The 16061-nt window shown below is 37.1% G+C and overlaps 1 protein-coding gene across 2 annotated transcripts; it reads right to left on the minus strand.

Annotated features, from left to right (window-relative positions):
- Nucleotides 1-1153: 1153 nt before the first annotated feature.
- LOC115963608 (auxilin-related protein 2-like) lies at nucleotides 1154-14855 on the minus strand. Of its 2 annotated transcripts, none has more exons than XM_031082677.1 (8): nucleotides 13942-14855; nucleotides 10648-12319; nucleotides 10437-10545; nucleotides 10232-10329; nucleotides 10006-10071; nucleotides 9248-9337; nucleotides 2385-2561; nucleotides 1154-1692 (listed from the first exon to the last, which is right to left on the minus strand). In XM_031082677.1, exons 1-8 carry the CDS (start codon nucleotides 14604-14606, stop codon nucleotides 1654-1656), a joined length of 2916 nt encoding a protein of 971 aa, XP_030938537.1. In that variant the 5' UTR covers nucleotides 14607-14855; the 3' UTR covers nucleotides 1154-1653. The 2 variants fall into 2 exon arrangements, with proteins under 2 accessions (XP_030938537.1, XP_030938536.1); XM_031082676.1 differs by having other exon boundaries at nucleotides 10437-10569.
- Between the last annotated feature and the right edge of the window lie 1206 nt (nucleotides 14856-16061).

Below are 16061 nucleotides of genomic sequence, written 5' to 3' on the forward strand. Positions count from 1 at the left end.
TTGGATGCACCTCAACTTACAAAGAATGAGAATAAACTTCTATAAAAGCATTTTTAATTCTTATTCATTCTCTCTTTCCCTTATCTCTAAATTTTTCTATTACAATTTTTACAAATGAACTCACTTATGTGATAGGTGGGAAATTTAGATAAATGAGAGTACAACCTAAAAGCATGTGGGTCATGGATCCTACCTACTTCACCAAAAAGGTGGGAAAATACTTAAGTAAACCCGAAGTATAGTAAAATAATGTTCCCCTCTCTCACATTCATAGTAAATCCCACCATAAATTTAATTAGTAAACTCCACCATAAATGTAATAGGAGGGAACACCATTCACCTTACTCTGAGAGTACTTAAGAATTACTCTAAAAATAGTGATTAGAAAAGTGGTCGTTTGCCCACATGCGAGCAACAAGCTAAATATCTTTTCGGTGGAGGAAAGGAGGCAAATAGTCCCTTCAAGTGAAGTTGTGAGCCGTACTTACCTCAATGAGATATCATGCCAAAATTTGGTCACTTGTCGACTTAAGAAAGGACCAATTGGTGGCATGATAGCCGTGGCTCTACCTACCTCAATTTGTTTTAATTAATTAATAAAAGTTCAAGTAGGAAAAATTTGGGACTTCTAAAAATACCAAGAATTTGAAATATATACATTCCAACATTAAGAAGGGCAAGCAACTTAAGAAAATATGCATCAGGTACCAAAGGTTTTAACCATACCTATAATTAATAAGTAGGAACTAGATTAACCATGGTGGAGTCAGACTCATTTAGCCAAGCCAGTATTTGGAGAAAAACTAGGTTGCAGTGGTTAGACTCATTTAGCCAAGCCAGTATTTGGAGAAAAACTAAGTTGCAGTGCAGGCCTGCAACCTAACATGCCCATATTATGCCTCAACTCTACTCTTTATTAGCCAGAGACTTTCCCATTGTGCGAATATGAGAATGAGAGAATTCTCATTTTGGTTGGGAAATGAGAAAATAACATCTTAGTTGGACAAGGACTAAGTTGAGTGCAGGCCCTAATTTCTCTTGGTACGAATGGAAGAAATTTATGTACAAAAAGCATACGAATGTTCAAGCTTTGATAGGCTCAAGGAGTGTGCCCTACCGATGAAAAATACAAACAAATCAAACATCACACTCAGAAAAGCAATACACTCGAATCTTTATCATAATTAAATTCTCAACTCAATCGCACACTGGCAAGTCAATGTTTTGATATCAATACACATGATGGTATACATATAATAAATGAATTGTTCTATATCACAAAAGTACAAAAAGAACTTACAAAAAACAGACTGGCCTTCTCACTGAAGTGAGGTAACATAATGAAATTGGCATGGGCTTGATGCCAAGAAAATACTACTCTACATCAACTGGCCATTCTGAACTTCATACTCAGATCTTGGAGCCCTGATAACCCTTGAAGGAACATCAAGTATCATAATCGGAGACGGGATACAACACAGGCATCTCCGTGGCTATAGAAGGAGCCCTCCTTTAGCAGTAGATACATTTAAACTTCAACCAAAATTCACTATCGCTGAAAAGAAGTCCAAGAGCAGATGTCTGTTTCACCTCCCAACAAATGGTGCAGTTACCCAATGAATTTAATTTGATGTGGAAAAACCACCGTGATATTTAAAAAAGCTCCTCAGAATTGAACTTGTTCCAAGCTTCCTGTGATCATATTATCAAACCTTTAATGAGAACAATCCAGAGAAATGTAACCAAAGTACTATTTAACTTATCCAACAATAAGTGTGCATTTGGCTCCAACTTAAAAAGCCAACTTATTTTACTATTCAGTTTATTTTTGTTACTATTCATGGGTCTCATTATACTTTTTGATACTATTCATGAGTCTCATTATACTATTTCAACTAACTTTTACATTTATCTACAGTACTTTCAACAAAAAGTTTTCAGTTTTAGTAAAATAAACGGATCCCAAACAGACTCTAAATAGAACCAAAAATGAAAGGGCTTCAACTGATCAAACATTTCTCTAGAGTAGAATTTAATGATAGGTAGATAGTTTTTGTAATTATATGATGAAAGTTCCACGAATGAAGGTGAGTGAAGGCAGAAACACTCCACAGAATGCCACATGCATCATTACTACATGCAGCAATTCTTGTAATCTGTGGTTGTTTATTCACTTTTACAGCATGAATGTACAAACTCAATGCTTGGCAAATTTTGCTACCATATATATTTACATTTAACACCAAAAAGCAAGAATTGTTACTAGAGATAACTCTATCAATTGCAGTGTCAAATGTCAATAGACCATGGCCTCTCACACACCAGAAAAACTAATTTTACAGAGCAATAAAATTATTTAGATGGATTGGAGATTCATTGAGTACCTTTAGGAGGTCAAACACCTTCTCAGCAATATATTTCTGTTGAAGGGTGGCACCCTTTTGTTGCACCTTATCAGGGTGGATGCACAAGGTTGCCTTCCTATATGCCTTTTTAACTGCGGGCCCTGTAATCATATCAGTCAAAGAAACTGGCTGCCAACCACATTCAGGCCAGAGTACCTGATCATCCAGAGAATGAATCCAGTCAATAAAAACAATACAGACACCAATTACTGAAACCATTTGTATAAGCAAATACTAACTTAAAACATTTAGAAATCACATATTCTCAGAAAAGACAAACCAGTTCATCAAATCCATCCCAAATTTAGAAAATTGTTAATTAAGACATGTGAAACTAATAACTTACCTTCTAAAAGAGATCAATCAGTACAGCAAGAACTTAAAAACAACCATGTAACTCCTCCATGTGACATAAGCAGCATGAAGCAAATGTTACTTTAGTTTTATTTTTAAGTGACAGGATCAATTCTGTAATTTTCTGGTTTATGTACACAGGTCCATTGGGTCTTATTTTAATTTTTGACTATTTTATTGGTTTCTATTTGAGTTTAATTATTTAGTTTGGGCTTAGTAATAAAATCCCAAGGATTCCAAGTCCAACTCTTATTATGGTTTCAAGAAATCTGAGTTTAGGTATTAGTTATCTATTTATATGGATGTAATACTTTTTATTGAGAGAAAAAGAATAGATTTCCTAAATCTTCAGAGGCTATGAAGCTTTGTTTAAGATTTGTGTAATACAACTTCTTTAAGGTGTGATGCCAAGGAAATCCTAGGTCTAATGGCTAGAAGTTCATTGTTTTTCCTTTTCTGTTCTTAAAATTCGCAGCAACTTAAAAGTCAAAACCTTGCAAACACACCTTGGTTTGTAACCTTTTGAACCCTAAACCACGCATGACTCATCCATCACATATCCCTAAATAACCAAAGTTATTAATGTTGCACCAGACTGGCCAATACAACCAGTATTTCTTGTACCGGCTAATAATCTGGTACACTTACCTCCTTAAAATGTACCGGTTTAGATACCAAACTTTTTAAGCTGTTTCGGCTTCGTATAATCCACTAATATAATATTTATCAAAAAAATATTTCGACTTCAACGCAGTTCTTGTTCCTCATAGCATCATGCATTTTCATCCAAATACACCACATGAGACAAAGGAATTGCCTTCCAAATCCCCCCAATACCACTCCTGCCAAACCCCCTGCCAAGTCTCTATCATCTCTCCACTGAAAACGACATCACCCAAGAAACACCAAATAAACATAATATCAGACTACAATTCCCGAGCCAGCACACAATGTAGAAATAAATGATTCACATCCTCCCTGTAACTTTTACATATAAAAAGGGAAGTTTTTTAAAACTTTTGAAAACTTACAGATGGACAAGCACCGCCAGACTACTCTATCTAGTCTCCAGTGCTTATACGATTGTGTGACCAAAATTGTACAAAATGATATATCTTCCTACTCCACTTTCTTTTTCAAAGTTTCACTGCCTTCGGTTTTTCCCCTCTGTACACTCATCTCAACACCTTAATCATCTTTTCCTCAGTAAAGCTCTCTGGTTTCTTTGCCCAATCACTCTATTTAGTCTTCTTTTTCTTTTTTTCTTTTTTTGAATTGAATATTTTGTCTTGCTTGTTGGTCAATAGTCCACCAGCCCACATGACTCATTAAATGAGTTGCAAATTGAATTTTTTTTCACGGTGTTTTGATGACATGGTCAACCCCATGATGGATGGGTATAATGGGCTTGGTTATTGCTAATTGATTTTTTTTTTTAATCTTGGTCATTTAATGAGAGACACGTCATTTAATGAGAGACACCAACAAAGCCTTAGTTCCAAAATTTTGGGAGTCAACTCTGGATCCTCGACATATTAATGAGGATCTGCCACATGTACTATTTCTACCATTATATTCTATCTGAAATAATACTCTTTGTTACTTCCATAATTGACATGTCCTTTTTTACTTCTTTTACTAATGCTATTTTTGGTTTTCCTCTACATTTTTTTCGTTCCCACAACTTGAATAAACTCACTGTCTTACCGGTGCAATAATCACTCACCTCTGAATCTCAAACAAATCTCCCTCATCTTTTTATCAATAGGGACCACCCTATCTTTAAGCGTATTTCCTCATTTCAAATTCTATCTTTCCGTGTATTTCCACTTATCAATCTTAACATTCTCATTATAGCTACAATCATTTTATGAATAAGTTGCTTCTTAACAGCCCAACATTCAGTACCATAGAGCATAGCCGGTCTTATAGTAGTCTTTTAAAATTTCTCCTTCAACTTAATAGGTATTCTAGGATCACACAATACTCTTGATGTGCTTCTCTAAATTATCCACCTTGCTCTTATCCTATGATTCACATACTCTTCAATCTTTCAATCTTAATGAATTATCGATCCAAGAATTTAATGACACAACTACATGTGGGAAACAATTACAAGGGTTTTAGGATCTAATCATAAAGTGAAGGAATCTCCAAAGCTAGAACAGCCTAAACAAAAAATTGAATTTCCATACAGCCAGCTTACAAGCTAGAACAACCCTGCTATAAAATTTGAACAAGAAAACCAATAAGGAACACCTAAACACGATGTTCAAATCCTAAAATGCTTGCAGATGAGTCCAAACAAGAAGCTGAAAAGTCAAAAGCAGAAATTTTTGATGTAAAGAAAGCTTCTGAATTGCTTGAAAAAGACAAGTTTCAATAAGGCGCCAGCCTAGGCTCTCAAGGCGCTTTGCCATAGAGCCTTAGAGGTGCCTTGGTGGCGCTTCACCTCGCCTGGCTCGCCTTTGACTACCATGGTTTTCCTCAAATCCTACTATTCCTTTTCACCATTAGAAAACCTATATTACTCTATTTTCTAGCCCTTTCCCACCAAACATTAATCCTAATTTATAAAAAAGCTCATCTCTCCAATCTGATTTTTGCTTCCTTCCTATTAGTCCTACATCACCCCATTTGGTGATGCAGGTTTGGGGATTAAGAAGCTAATGCTTTTTAATCAAGCTTTGTTGGGAAAATGATCGTGGCATTATGGGGAAGAAGAAAATGCATTATGGAGGAAGGTGGTAGATATAAAGTATGGCACTACTTGAGAGGCTCTAAGAAGGTTAGGGACTTTATGTTGGTGAAGGCTTATGAAAGAATATTAGAAGTGGGGAAAGTTTCTCACTGTTTATTAGATATTCTGTTGGTGAGGGGTCTAGAATATGATTTTGCATGATTTAAGCATGATTTGTGGAAAGACAAGACCACTCTTTAGGAGAGATAACCAAGCCTTTACATTATTGCTAGGGTCAAATATGCTAAAGTGGCAGATTACGTGGAGAATAGGAATGGCCGTTTTTATAGGAATCCATTATTCATTAGAGAGGTGCAAGACTGAAATAGAATATATGATTCAATTACTGGATGATGCATATACTACAACATTATGTCACGAGGAGGAAAGACAAACTAGAAAATTGGTATGGCTCCCTTCAAAGACTAAAGGCTTCCAAGTGAATAGTTATTATAAGCAATTGAGAAGAAGTAGGAGAATCTCTTTTTTTTTTTAGACATGGAACCCAACCAAGGCAGGGCCCTTTGGACCCACCCCTAGAAGTAAACCACATATACACAACCCTAATGCCAGAATGGTGTATCAAGTAATCCAGGGTAACTCCTAGTGGGGATTGAACCTAGGATGTCTAGGTGTACAGCTCATCCCAAGCCTTCAACCACTAGGGTGCTCCCTGACAGGTTGAGAGGAGGTAGGAATCTTTTTCCTTGGCAATGTATTTGGAAAGCTCACGTTTCGCCAATGGTGGATTTTTTTTCTTATGGTGTGTATCGTTAGGTAAGATCTTTGACTACAAATAACCTTAAGAAGCAAGGGTTAATCATTATGGATTGGTGCTTTATGTGCAAAAGACAAGGAGAATGGGGTAGGTCATCTCTATCTCCATTGTGCAGTGGCTCAGCAATTGTGATCTCAAAATTTCTGTTTCTTTGATGTGGCCAGTGTAATGCCTTCTTTCATGTTGGAATTATTCAGTTAGAAGGGGTACTTTGGTAAGGGAAGCAATAGGAAGGTACAGAACATTGTTGTTCCCTTGTGTTTAATGCAGTGCATTTGGAGATAAAATAAAATGCTCATTTGCTTTTAGGGGTAAGAGATGCACACGTCAAAGTTGAATTTTTTATTCTTGGAGGCTTTGTATGATCAAACTTTCAATTCTCATCTAAAAATTTCCAAGAGTTCTTGGATACCTTGAGTTTGAATTAACCTTTGTTGTTTTCTTTACTTTATTTTTAAATTTTCATTTGAGCTTTTCCTTTGTATACCTCCCGTGTAATTGAGTTGTGCCCCCTTTAGCACTTTTTTTTTTAATGGATTTTCATTGCTTATCAAAAGCATTATCTCAACACCCTTAACACCAATTCTCAAATACAAAAGGCACAATGGGACAGTCTAACCAAAAAAGCCACAAATCTTAAGCCTACAAAACTGGGATTTCCAACTAGATCCAATAATAAAGACAAAAGACCATAGCTCCCAATGGAGAACGGAAAATATAATTTGGCCCAAGCCTTGTCTAGTGCTAACAAGTGGAGCAGAGTTCAGCTAATCCCCCCCCAACACCCCCCAAAAAAAGGCCAAAAAGAAGAAAAGAAAAAGTCTATAGAAGTGATCTTTCATCACACTATTGCAATTCTCCTCTCTCCTATTATCCGCAAGGTGGCTGTCCAAACAAAGAAAGCAACATTCGGAAGCAATCTATATATATAAGCAACATAATTTCATTAAAAATAACAAAATAAAGCGCAATCCTAGTTCATGGGTGTATACAAATGCCATGGATCTACTCTCCCTCAAAAGTATGCATATTCCACTCTTTCCAAAGACACTACACGAAACAAGGAGCAGTCATCCATATTTCCCCACTATTGAGCTTGCCCAACCTCCTCCAAGAAGCCAACATAGCAGTTACTGAATTGGCCATTACCCAAGTACCACCAAACAAACATAACAGTAGGTCCAACAACTCATCAACTCCCTAGCAATGGGACAATCAAGGAGAAGATAATCCACACTCCCTATTGGATTTGCACATAAACCACCAATCTACAACATTTGGAGATAGTCTTAACACACCTAAACAAAGGTCAGCTGAATTCACTAAAAATCAATGATTGTACACCAACCCCTTAATTTTAATCTCACCAAACGCCTACAAAGTAACAACTTTTTATCTCATACATCCATTCTCATTTCCCCAAAATTTGTTAGATAGAGAATACTAACCTTCCTAACTCCTAAACCTCCAACTTGAGAAGAGAACAAACAAGGCCCCCACAAAGAAAGTCCTCTTTGGTATATAAACTCCACCAGTGACAGACCAAGGCATGGTAACAAAAGACACAAACAAGTATGCAAGTTGGTTTATGTAGACAAAGTAACATACACATTTGAACCAAGTGATATTTGAAATCATGCCCCAAGGCCCACACAAAGAAAGTCCTCTTTGGCATATCAACTCCACCAGTGACAGCCCAAGGCATAGTAACAAAAGTAACATACACTTTTGACAGTAGATTTCCTTTTAGCCTGCCAATCTCTTCTCTCTCATCTTAACCTCAAAATTCTAGATCATAATAGCTTCGTAAATAGAGCCTAATGGTAAGCCCGAAAAAGTCATTTGAAGAGAGCTGACCTTACAAAATAATGTATCAGCACTTACAAAAAAAAAAAATGTATCAGCAATCTCCCCAACACCAACCACCCCAATCAATACCATAACCCTTTACTGAACAGATTTTTAGGCCAAAAGAACCTCAAAGAAAAGAAGGAAATGCTCTAGTTATCTAAGTTGCTCTAGATGTGAATTGTGACCCCACTAAAATTAATGGTATTGTCCACAAATAGAATATTAGAAATAATAATCTCAGGTTTATCAAAGGTCTTCAGCTAATCATTGCTATCATAATATTCAGGTCCTACACCACACAAAAGAAATAGAGAGGGGGAGAGTAAGAATGGGGGAAAATTCGCTATACAAAGACTCTATATCTTCCAAAGAAACCAACAGCTTGGACATTCACCAGGAATAAATCTCCCTGCGTGCATACATGCAAAATTACATATCCATTTCAATATCATTCTCACTGATCATATCACTATCAACTAACTAACATGGGCAGATCACCATAGGTAAGGCATATAAGCTTTGAAAGAGAATTGTTTTATTGTCTTAAACTCATCGTTGGTAACTACAGGGACATAGAACATTCAACAAATCAAATCCCTAAATTCAACATGATGAATTCATTTTATACATAGATCACAAATTTTCATTTGCATCAAACACTAAAACAATAAGAAGGTGAATGACATGCAGCTAGAAAGCACTTTGTTAATCAATTCAAACAGCAGCAAGCTGAGGGTGATAGAATTTGCTATTTGAACAAGCACACAACTTGGCCAAGGAATTTTGAAGAAACAAAACAGTGCTGCACCTATGTGTTACATAAAAAATTACTGTATTAAGAGGAAGCAGGCCAAAATACTTCTAGGCAATCAATTGATGTTATATGAGAGGCATAAAAGAGCATGAAGGAATATAGATAATGATAACATATATTATCAACAAACAAACAAATACACACACACATATATATATAATATAAGAATCATACATATTGCAAATCCAAGTAAAAAGCATGCGCACAAACACACACACATATAATGTACAAAGAGAACGCAATCCAAGATACTACTAAGCATTAATTGATGTCAGATAAATGGAATATAGATCACAAAAACATACATATTGCATAGTTGAGAGCAAAGCACGCAAATTCCCCTCTTTCCCTGAAGCCCAACGCTTGATCTCAGCATCCAGTGTTTCCGCAATCCTCTGAAACCATGCATGACAGTATTGCACAATTAATAAGGACTACAGTAACTTCACATGAGTTTCAGTACAGCCTAGCATCTAAGACACACAAAAGCAATGAAACAACATGTGTACATGTGTGCGTACAGAATATGACATGCACTGAACGAAGAAAATAAAATACAGCAATCCATACAACTATTATATTTTTTTTTTAATAAGTAAAAAATTATTAAAAGACTAGAGAGCACCACCAAGTACACCATATGTGTACTTGAGAGGCACCAAAAATAAAAATTACAAAAAAAAAAAACAATTTTATAATTAATAATCATAAAGATGCAGTGTTGATCAATGGCATTTTTCACTGAACTAGAATAAAGATGCAATGTTGATCTGTGCAACAATGTTATTAAAAAAAAAAAAAGGCACAAACCAGCCTAGTCAGTCCTATTTGGTTCAGTTTTAGGTTTATAAAATGAAAATCATTTAAATCTAACTATATATTTCCCATAAATCAGGCCTACCCATTCATAAAATGATGGGATGGCAAGGGTGTGTAGTCATCACCATTAACATTTTTTTTGGAAAAAGAAAGGGGGAGGGAGGGGGGGGGGGGGGGGTGGGTGGCACAAAACAAAAACAAATGAGAAAATTAGAACATTTGATAGGAAACAACAGGTACTTACATGTCTCTCGGCTTGATCCCTCTGAGTTTGAAGGTCCCTCTCATTCTTCTCAGCTAGTGCTTTAGCCTAAAATGCAGACAATAATAACAACTTCAGTGACACTGCACTGATAATAAACACATCGAATGAACCATAGCCACCATTTAGTCCAAGTGGAATATGTACTTTAAACCCATCCTGTATACAAGGGGACAGAGAATAAATTAGTCTAGTGACAGACACATACCGCACGCTCCTGGGTCCTCTGGTGGCGTTCCAACCTGGCTCTTCGTCTGTCTTCATTTTCTCCTTCAACATCCTGGAACTCCCCAGATGATGGAGCAGCTTTCACCCAGAAATAAAAATAATAAAACATCCAGCAGCAAAATGAGATAGGAGACCACAAAAGAAGTAATATCACTACGTTATTACTAAAGCTGCGTTCAAACTACCTCCAAAAATTGACGAAAGGTCGTCAACAATATTTGTTGCTGAATTTGCTTTCCTAATGTTTGTGGAAACTGTTGCAGATTTTCTCGCGACTTCAGGTTCTTGCCTGTTCTGAAATTGGGAATCAAATGGTTCCTGAGATATACAATCAGGAATTCAGCAACCCAAAATTGCATGCTAAAGTAAATATATGTTTCAACCTCAAATACTCACCGAAGGGTTATTCCTAGGCCTTGGCGCACTGCTGGCTCGACCCATGCTAAAGAAGGATTCAAGATCATTTTCATTCTTTTGTTGGTTCATCCTCGCAGCAGCTGCAGCCCTTTCTCGAGCCTCTGCTGCAGCCCTTTCTACAGCAGCTCGTTCTGCCCTTACTCGTGCTTCGGCTTCAGCCCTTGCTACTGCAGCTCTCTCCTTTGCTTCTGTTGCAGCCCTTTCAGCCCTCTCCTTTGCATCTGCAGCTGCCCTTTCACGGGCTTCAGCTTGTGCTCTCTGGACAGCAGCCCTTTCAGCACGCTCTCGAGCTTCAGAATTTGCCTTCTCAACGGCAGCTTTTTCAGCTCTTAGGCGAGCATCAATAGCAGCTCTTTCACGTGCCTCCCTAGTAGCCCTTTCCACAGCTTGCCTCGCTCTCTCCCTTTCCTTCTCAAGCCTCCTCTGTTCTCTCTCCTTCTCCTCCCTTTCCCTCTCAATTTCCCTAGCTCTCTCCCTCTCCTTCTGAAGTCTTTTTTGTTCCCTCTCTTCCTCTGCCCTTTCTCTCTGCAACCGTTCACGGTCTATCCTTTCTGGTTTCTCTCTTAATACTCTCTCATCTTGCGTAGTTCTCTCATCTTTTTCAAACTGCACAGTATCTCTACTTCTAGCAGCTTTTGTACTCTCTCTCTCCCTTACTTCCCTCGCATGTCTGAATTTAGCCTCAGCTCTATCCATAGCCTCCTTCATGGCAGCGGCAACTGAGTTCATCTCCAATTCTTCACTAGGAACACCATTTGCTCTCTCATCAACATTATTTTGACTCCTACCCATGGCAAAGTCATCAAGGTCATCAAAGGGAGATGCAACTGAGTCACTCGCTGCAGCAGAAGCTGACTTGGGACCCTGAGAGAATCGAGCAGAATTCGGGAAAGAATTGTACTCATTCATCTTTCTTGAATTTGTGTAAGCAGGGGAACCTGATCTTCCCCTTGAATTTGAAACCTGTACTGGCCTGGGGGGAGGGGGCCTTGAAGGTGGTGGAGCATTCGTGGGTTGTGTGAAAAGAGGAATCTCTGATACAGTCAGCCATACATCTTCCGATGATTCCAAATTTTCTTCAGATCTAGGAGACATATCTACATGAACATTTGCCTCATTAGAACTAGCATTTACATAGGAAGGGGGAGAAGCTGTTTGACCAAAAGATTTATGAGAATCAGATGAAAATGTTGGCATGTCGAATGGGGTCTGATGAGACTCCTGATCACTTTGAACAGGTGTTTTCCTCTGTGAGTGACTTTCAGGACTTCTCACAGACGTTCTTTGAATTGATTCTTTACTAGTGGAAGTTCTGTTCCAACTTGCATTCGTATCTGTCCTTGAAGGACTCTTGTCCTTCCCCCTGTTACTCCTCTCTGCTGAAAATGCTGGTACAGATTTCCCAAGGCCTTCAAAGGGGTCAGCATCATCATTTGCTCCTCCATTAGCAGCAGAAAAATCCTCACTTTTTGTGCTTCGTGAATTATTGAGCTTACTAATTTCTTCTAATGGATCAACAAAGTGCTCAGGAGATGAAACAACAGGATGTGAAGTTGATTCTAATATTTTAAAGGGGTCTTCCACGTCGCTGGAGGGAGATCTAGCTGCATTGACAGTTGGTTCTGAGGACCAGCTGGTCTCTGAAGTTGGCCTGTGAAAAATGCAACATGGTGCTAATGCATAAATCAACTAATACAGCTACATTACAGCAAATATGTAGATAAATATTGGCATATACTTACACAAGATATTACAGTATATAATGAAACCAACGGAGTAAAAGGTATTACATAACACTGTTACTAATTTTTCTTTCTTGTGTTTCAATAAGTACATACTAGTACTTATCAAAAAAAAAATGTAAATACTAGTGTTAACTAGAAAATATTGGTGAATGTTACCGTGTCTGTCCCATTTCTACATAATCTCAGTCATTATATTCACGTGATTACAGAGATTGGACGCATCAAAGACTGACTAGCATGTTAATGCCAAAGAAAAGGATAGTGAATGTCAAAAGTATCTCAAACATAATTTTCATTGGGTGACACTTTTTTCTTTTGATAAGTAAATGATGTGACACATAATGACATAAAGGACACTAAAGACTCTTCTATCCCAAAGAAAGATGCTTGTTCATGTTGGATGCCATGATACAGGAATTGACTTTATACCAAAAGACATTTTAATAAATTCATTGTTAACATGGAGGCATAAAAAAACAACCAACAACAACATACCATGCAGTTACTGACTGTATAATCCTGTTTTGTGCATGTAAGTGCATTTGTCCATTTTTATAGTTCTACCATCCCAATTAACCGCAACGCCCACAAATCACAAAAAATTTATGATTAATCATCTTCAAAAGGTTCCAACATGGTTATTGACACTGAATGCTATCTCCAATGATTGCAGGAGACATAAAATTTCCTCCAAAAATCTCAAGTTCCAAACATGTACCTTCCACAATCACAGAAATATATTTACAAACCAAAGTTTATATCTGATACAGAATATACAGAAATTTCTTTTCTTCTCCTTGATTAAAAAAATAAAATAAATCCCACAATACAAGTAAACTTGAGTAATTAGAGCGTGTTAGTAATTGGATTACACAACTTGATAACCATCTCTCTTCTATTTTTCGGTTTGTCTTTTCTTTTTCTTCTTTGAGGGGGAGGGAATTCTTGAACTGCACGTCTTGGGAGGAGGAATCGATGTAACATTGAACAGAACCCAACCTTTACCAAGCAAACACACTATCCTTCTCCAGTTTACGCATATATTTAAACAACATCAGCTGGCGATTTTCCTTATTATTTCAAGTGCCCTCTCAAATGACTTCTCTTAGTTCATTAGAAATTTTCACTATTCTCCAACCCATTTTTTTTCTATTTATTTACTTTACATTGAATGAAATCAAATACAATATGTTTTCCAGAATTTCCTTTGTCAAATCCAACCTCAACCCACAAATCAAAATCCAAATCAGATGCTACCCATAATCCAATTCCACTCCACCAGTAGTTAGCTCTAAACCCAATTAACTATTACCACAAAAATGTCAATCGAATCACACATAAAAACCAATATAACAGCTATATAGTTCAAAATTCAAACCCAACAAATTCAACTATGCAAAATAAACTTAGCTAATCAGCAAAATGCCAATCAAATTCCACATCAAAACAGATACGAATCAAACTAAAGCCAAAGAAAAAACTTAATTGTTTCAAATTGAAGATCAGTAATCTTAGTTAGAGCAATTACCTTTCACTAGGAACCCTAGAACCACCGAAGCCAGGTAGCAAATCATCGAAATCCGGCACACTCTTCTTCTCCTCCCTCTGCGATCGCTTTACATTTACGCCCGAACCCTTTGACTCACGCTCCACCTTCCCGAATCCCCCTAGAAGATCGTCAAACGCATCGCTCCCGCTCCCAATCCCGCTACCGCTCCGTTTCGGCGGCGATGAAGCTGCAACCGATGTGAAAACGTCTTCGTACTTCGCGTTTGCCGACGAGCTCTTGAGCCCGGGGACTCCGTCAAAAATGTCATCATCGTAAACCGGCTTGTCGTAGACAGGTGGAGGAGGCGCCGACGATGAAGACGAAGACTTCACCGGAGCACCGGAATCGCGAAACATATCGAAATTGAAGGAGGAAGAAGTCGTGGTGGTGGTGGTGGCGTCCGATTTGGGGGCGTAGCGAGCGGAGCCGAAGAGATCGCCGAATCCGGAACCGAAATCTTGGGATTTCTGCTGCGGGTTGGCCGTGAAGAGAGAATCGCGATCTTCGAAGGAATTGGAGGAGGAGCGAGGACGCGTTGACGATCCTCCGATGGTGGAGGTGGATTTGGAACCGGCCATCGGAGCCGATTTGCCTTGGGGTTTGAAGCCGAAATCGGAGGCTAATAGGCCCTCGAAGTCGTTCATTTCGGCCGGAATTTTGGAGGGCAAAATCGGAAAAAGGAAACGAAAATTTTCAGATCTGAGGTATAGGAGAGAAATGAAGAGATCTGAATTTGATTTTGATATTGACAAGGTCCAAGCATACAGTGAAGAGATATAGAGAGATAGAGAGGATTGGAGTTGTTAGCTCCAAGGCCTTCTTCCCTTCTTCTTCTTTATTCCTTTTTTTTTCTTTTGTGTGTGTTTTTTAGTTTTTGAATTGTATTCCTTTTCTTTCTTCTTCTTTTTTTTTATTTTTTTTATTTGATGGTTTGGTTTGGTGGTGGTGAAAAATAATGTTGGGAGAGAGGGGAAAGCAAAGCATAGGCAATGCGTCTATTTTTGGGTTAAAAGGTACATGGTGTTAGAAGTTTTATGAGAAAGAAGCCACACCAAACCTTTCAAATAATATCTAATTTATCTACTACTGCCATTTCTTTATTCCTTTTTTTTTTCTTTTTTAATTTGCTGTGGATGGGTTTTGTGTTTACCTGTTGGCATGTTTATTGATTTTTTTTTTTTTTTTTTTTAGATTTAGTATATTTATGGTTTGAATGATTCTCTCAATTTTCACATCACACCAAAGCAAAAATGTGTGACTTTCAATTTTTTAAAGATGACCGATTATATGCTTGTCCTTTTTAAAAATAGTATTCTTTTGGTCAATATGGAAAGTATCATTTGGTGCTAAGCTAACCGAGGAAAAAAGCAAAAGAAATACCAAAAACAAACAATATTACAGTGAAAAAATATAGGGGAAGTGCATTATCTCAAAATAAATAATGACACAATAGCAGTAAAAACTCTAATTTTTTTTCTTTTCTTTTTTATGTGGGGTTATATCATCAATTCACACATTAAATTTGTGAAATCACTAATTATTTTATTGTTTCTAACAAGGTTAAATATAGTTAATATTCTTAAGGTTTGGGTTAGGTCCAAAATTTTTCAAAATTGACTAATTTGATCCCTAATCTTCGTGAAAGCGGAGAAAAATGAGTAACGGTTTAGGAACTAAGTTGATTAGTTTTGAAAAGTCTTAAATGTAACTAGTATTAGCCCAAAATTCAAGAGTGTTAACTATATTTTATTCTTTCCAAAAAAAATTTTATTTTACTTTTTTATTTTTATTTTTTCCTTTTTAGAAAAACAAGATAAAAATAGTTGATTAACTTATTTGTAAGGACAGAACCAGATTTTAAACTAGGGAAATGCATACCCAAAAAGGAAAAAACTTTGTTGAAGAAATGGTTAATAACCTCATACACCATCCCATTCCTAATGATGATGCCCTCTTTGTTGTAACCATGTGTAATATTCTAGGAGCCAGAGTTTGATCTATTTGAATTAGTATGTGATATACTTCTTCTTCTTCTTCTTCTTTTTCTTTTTTTTGAGAAAGAAACCATCTTGTGTGTATTATTCAAGATGCTAGTAAAT

Source organism: Quercus lobata, chromosome 10 (assembly GCF_001633185.2).
Source record: "Quercus lobata isolate SW786 chromosome 10, ValleyOak3.0 Primary Assembly, whole genome shotgun sequence".
In the NCBI taxonomy this organism is placed as follows: Eukaryota; Viridiplantae; Streptophyta; class Magnoliopsida; order Fagales; family Fagaceae; genus Quercus; species Quercus lobata.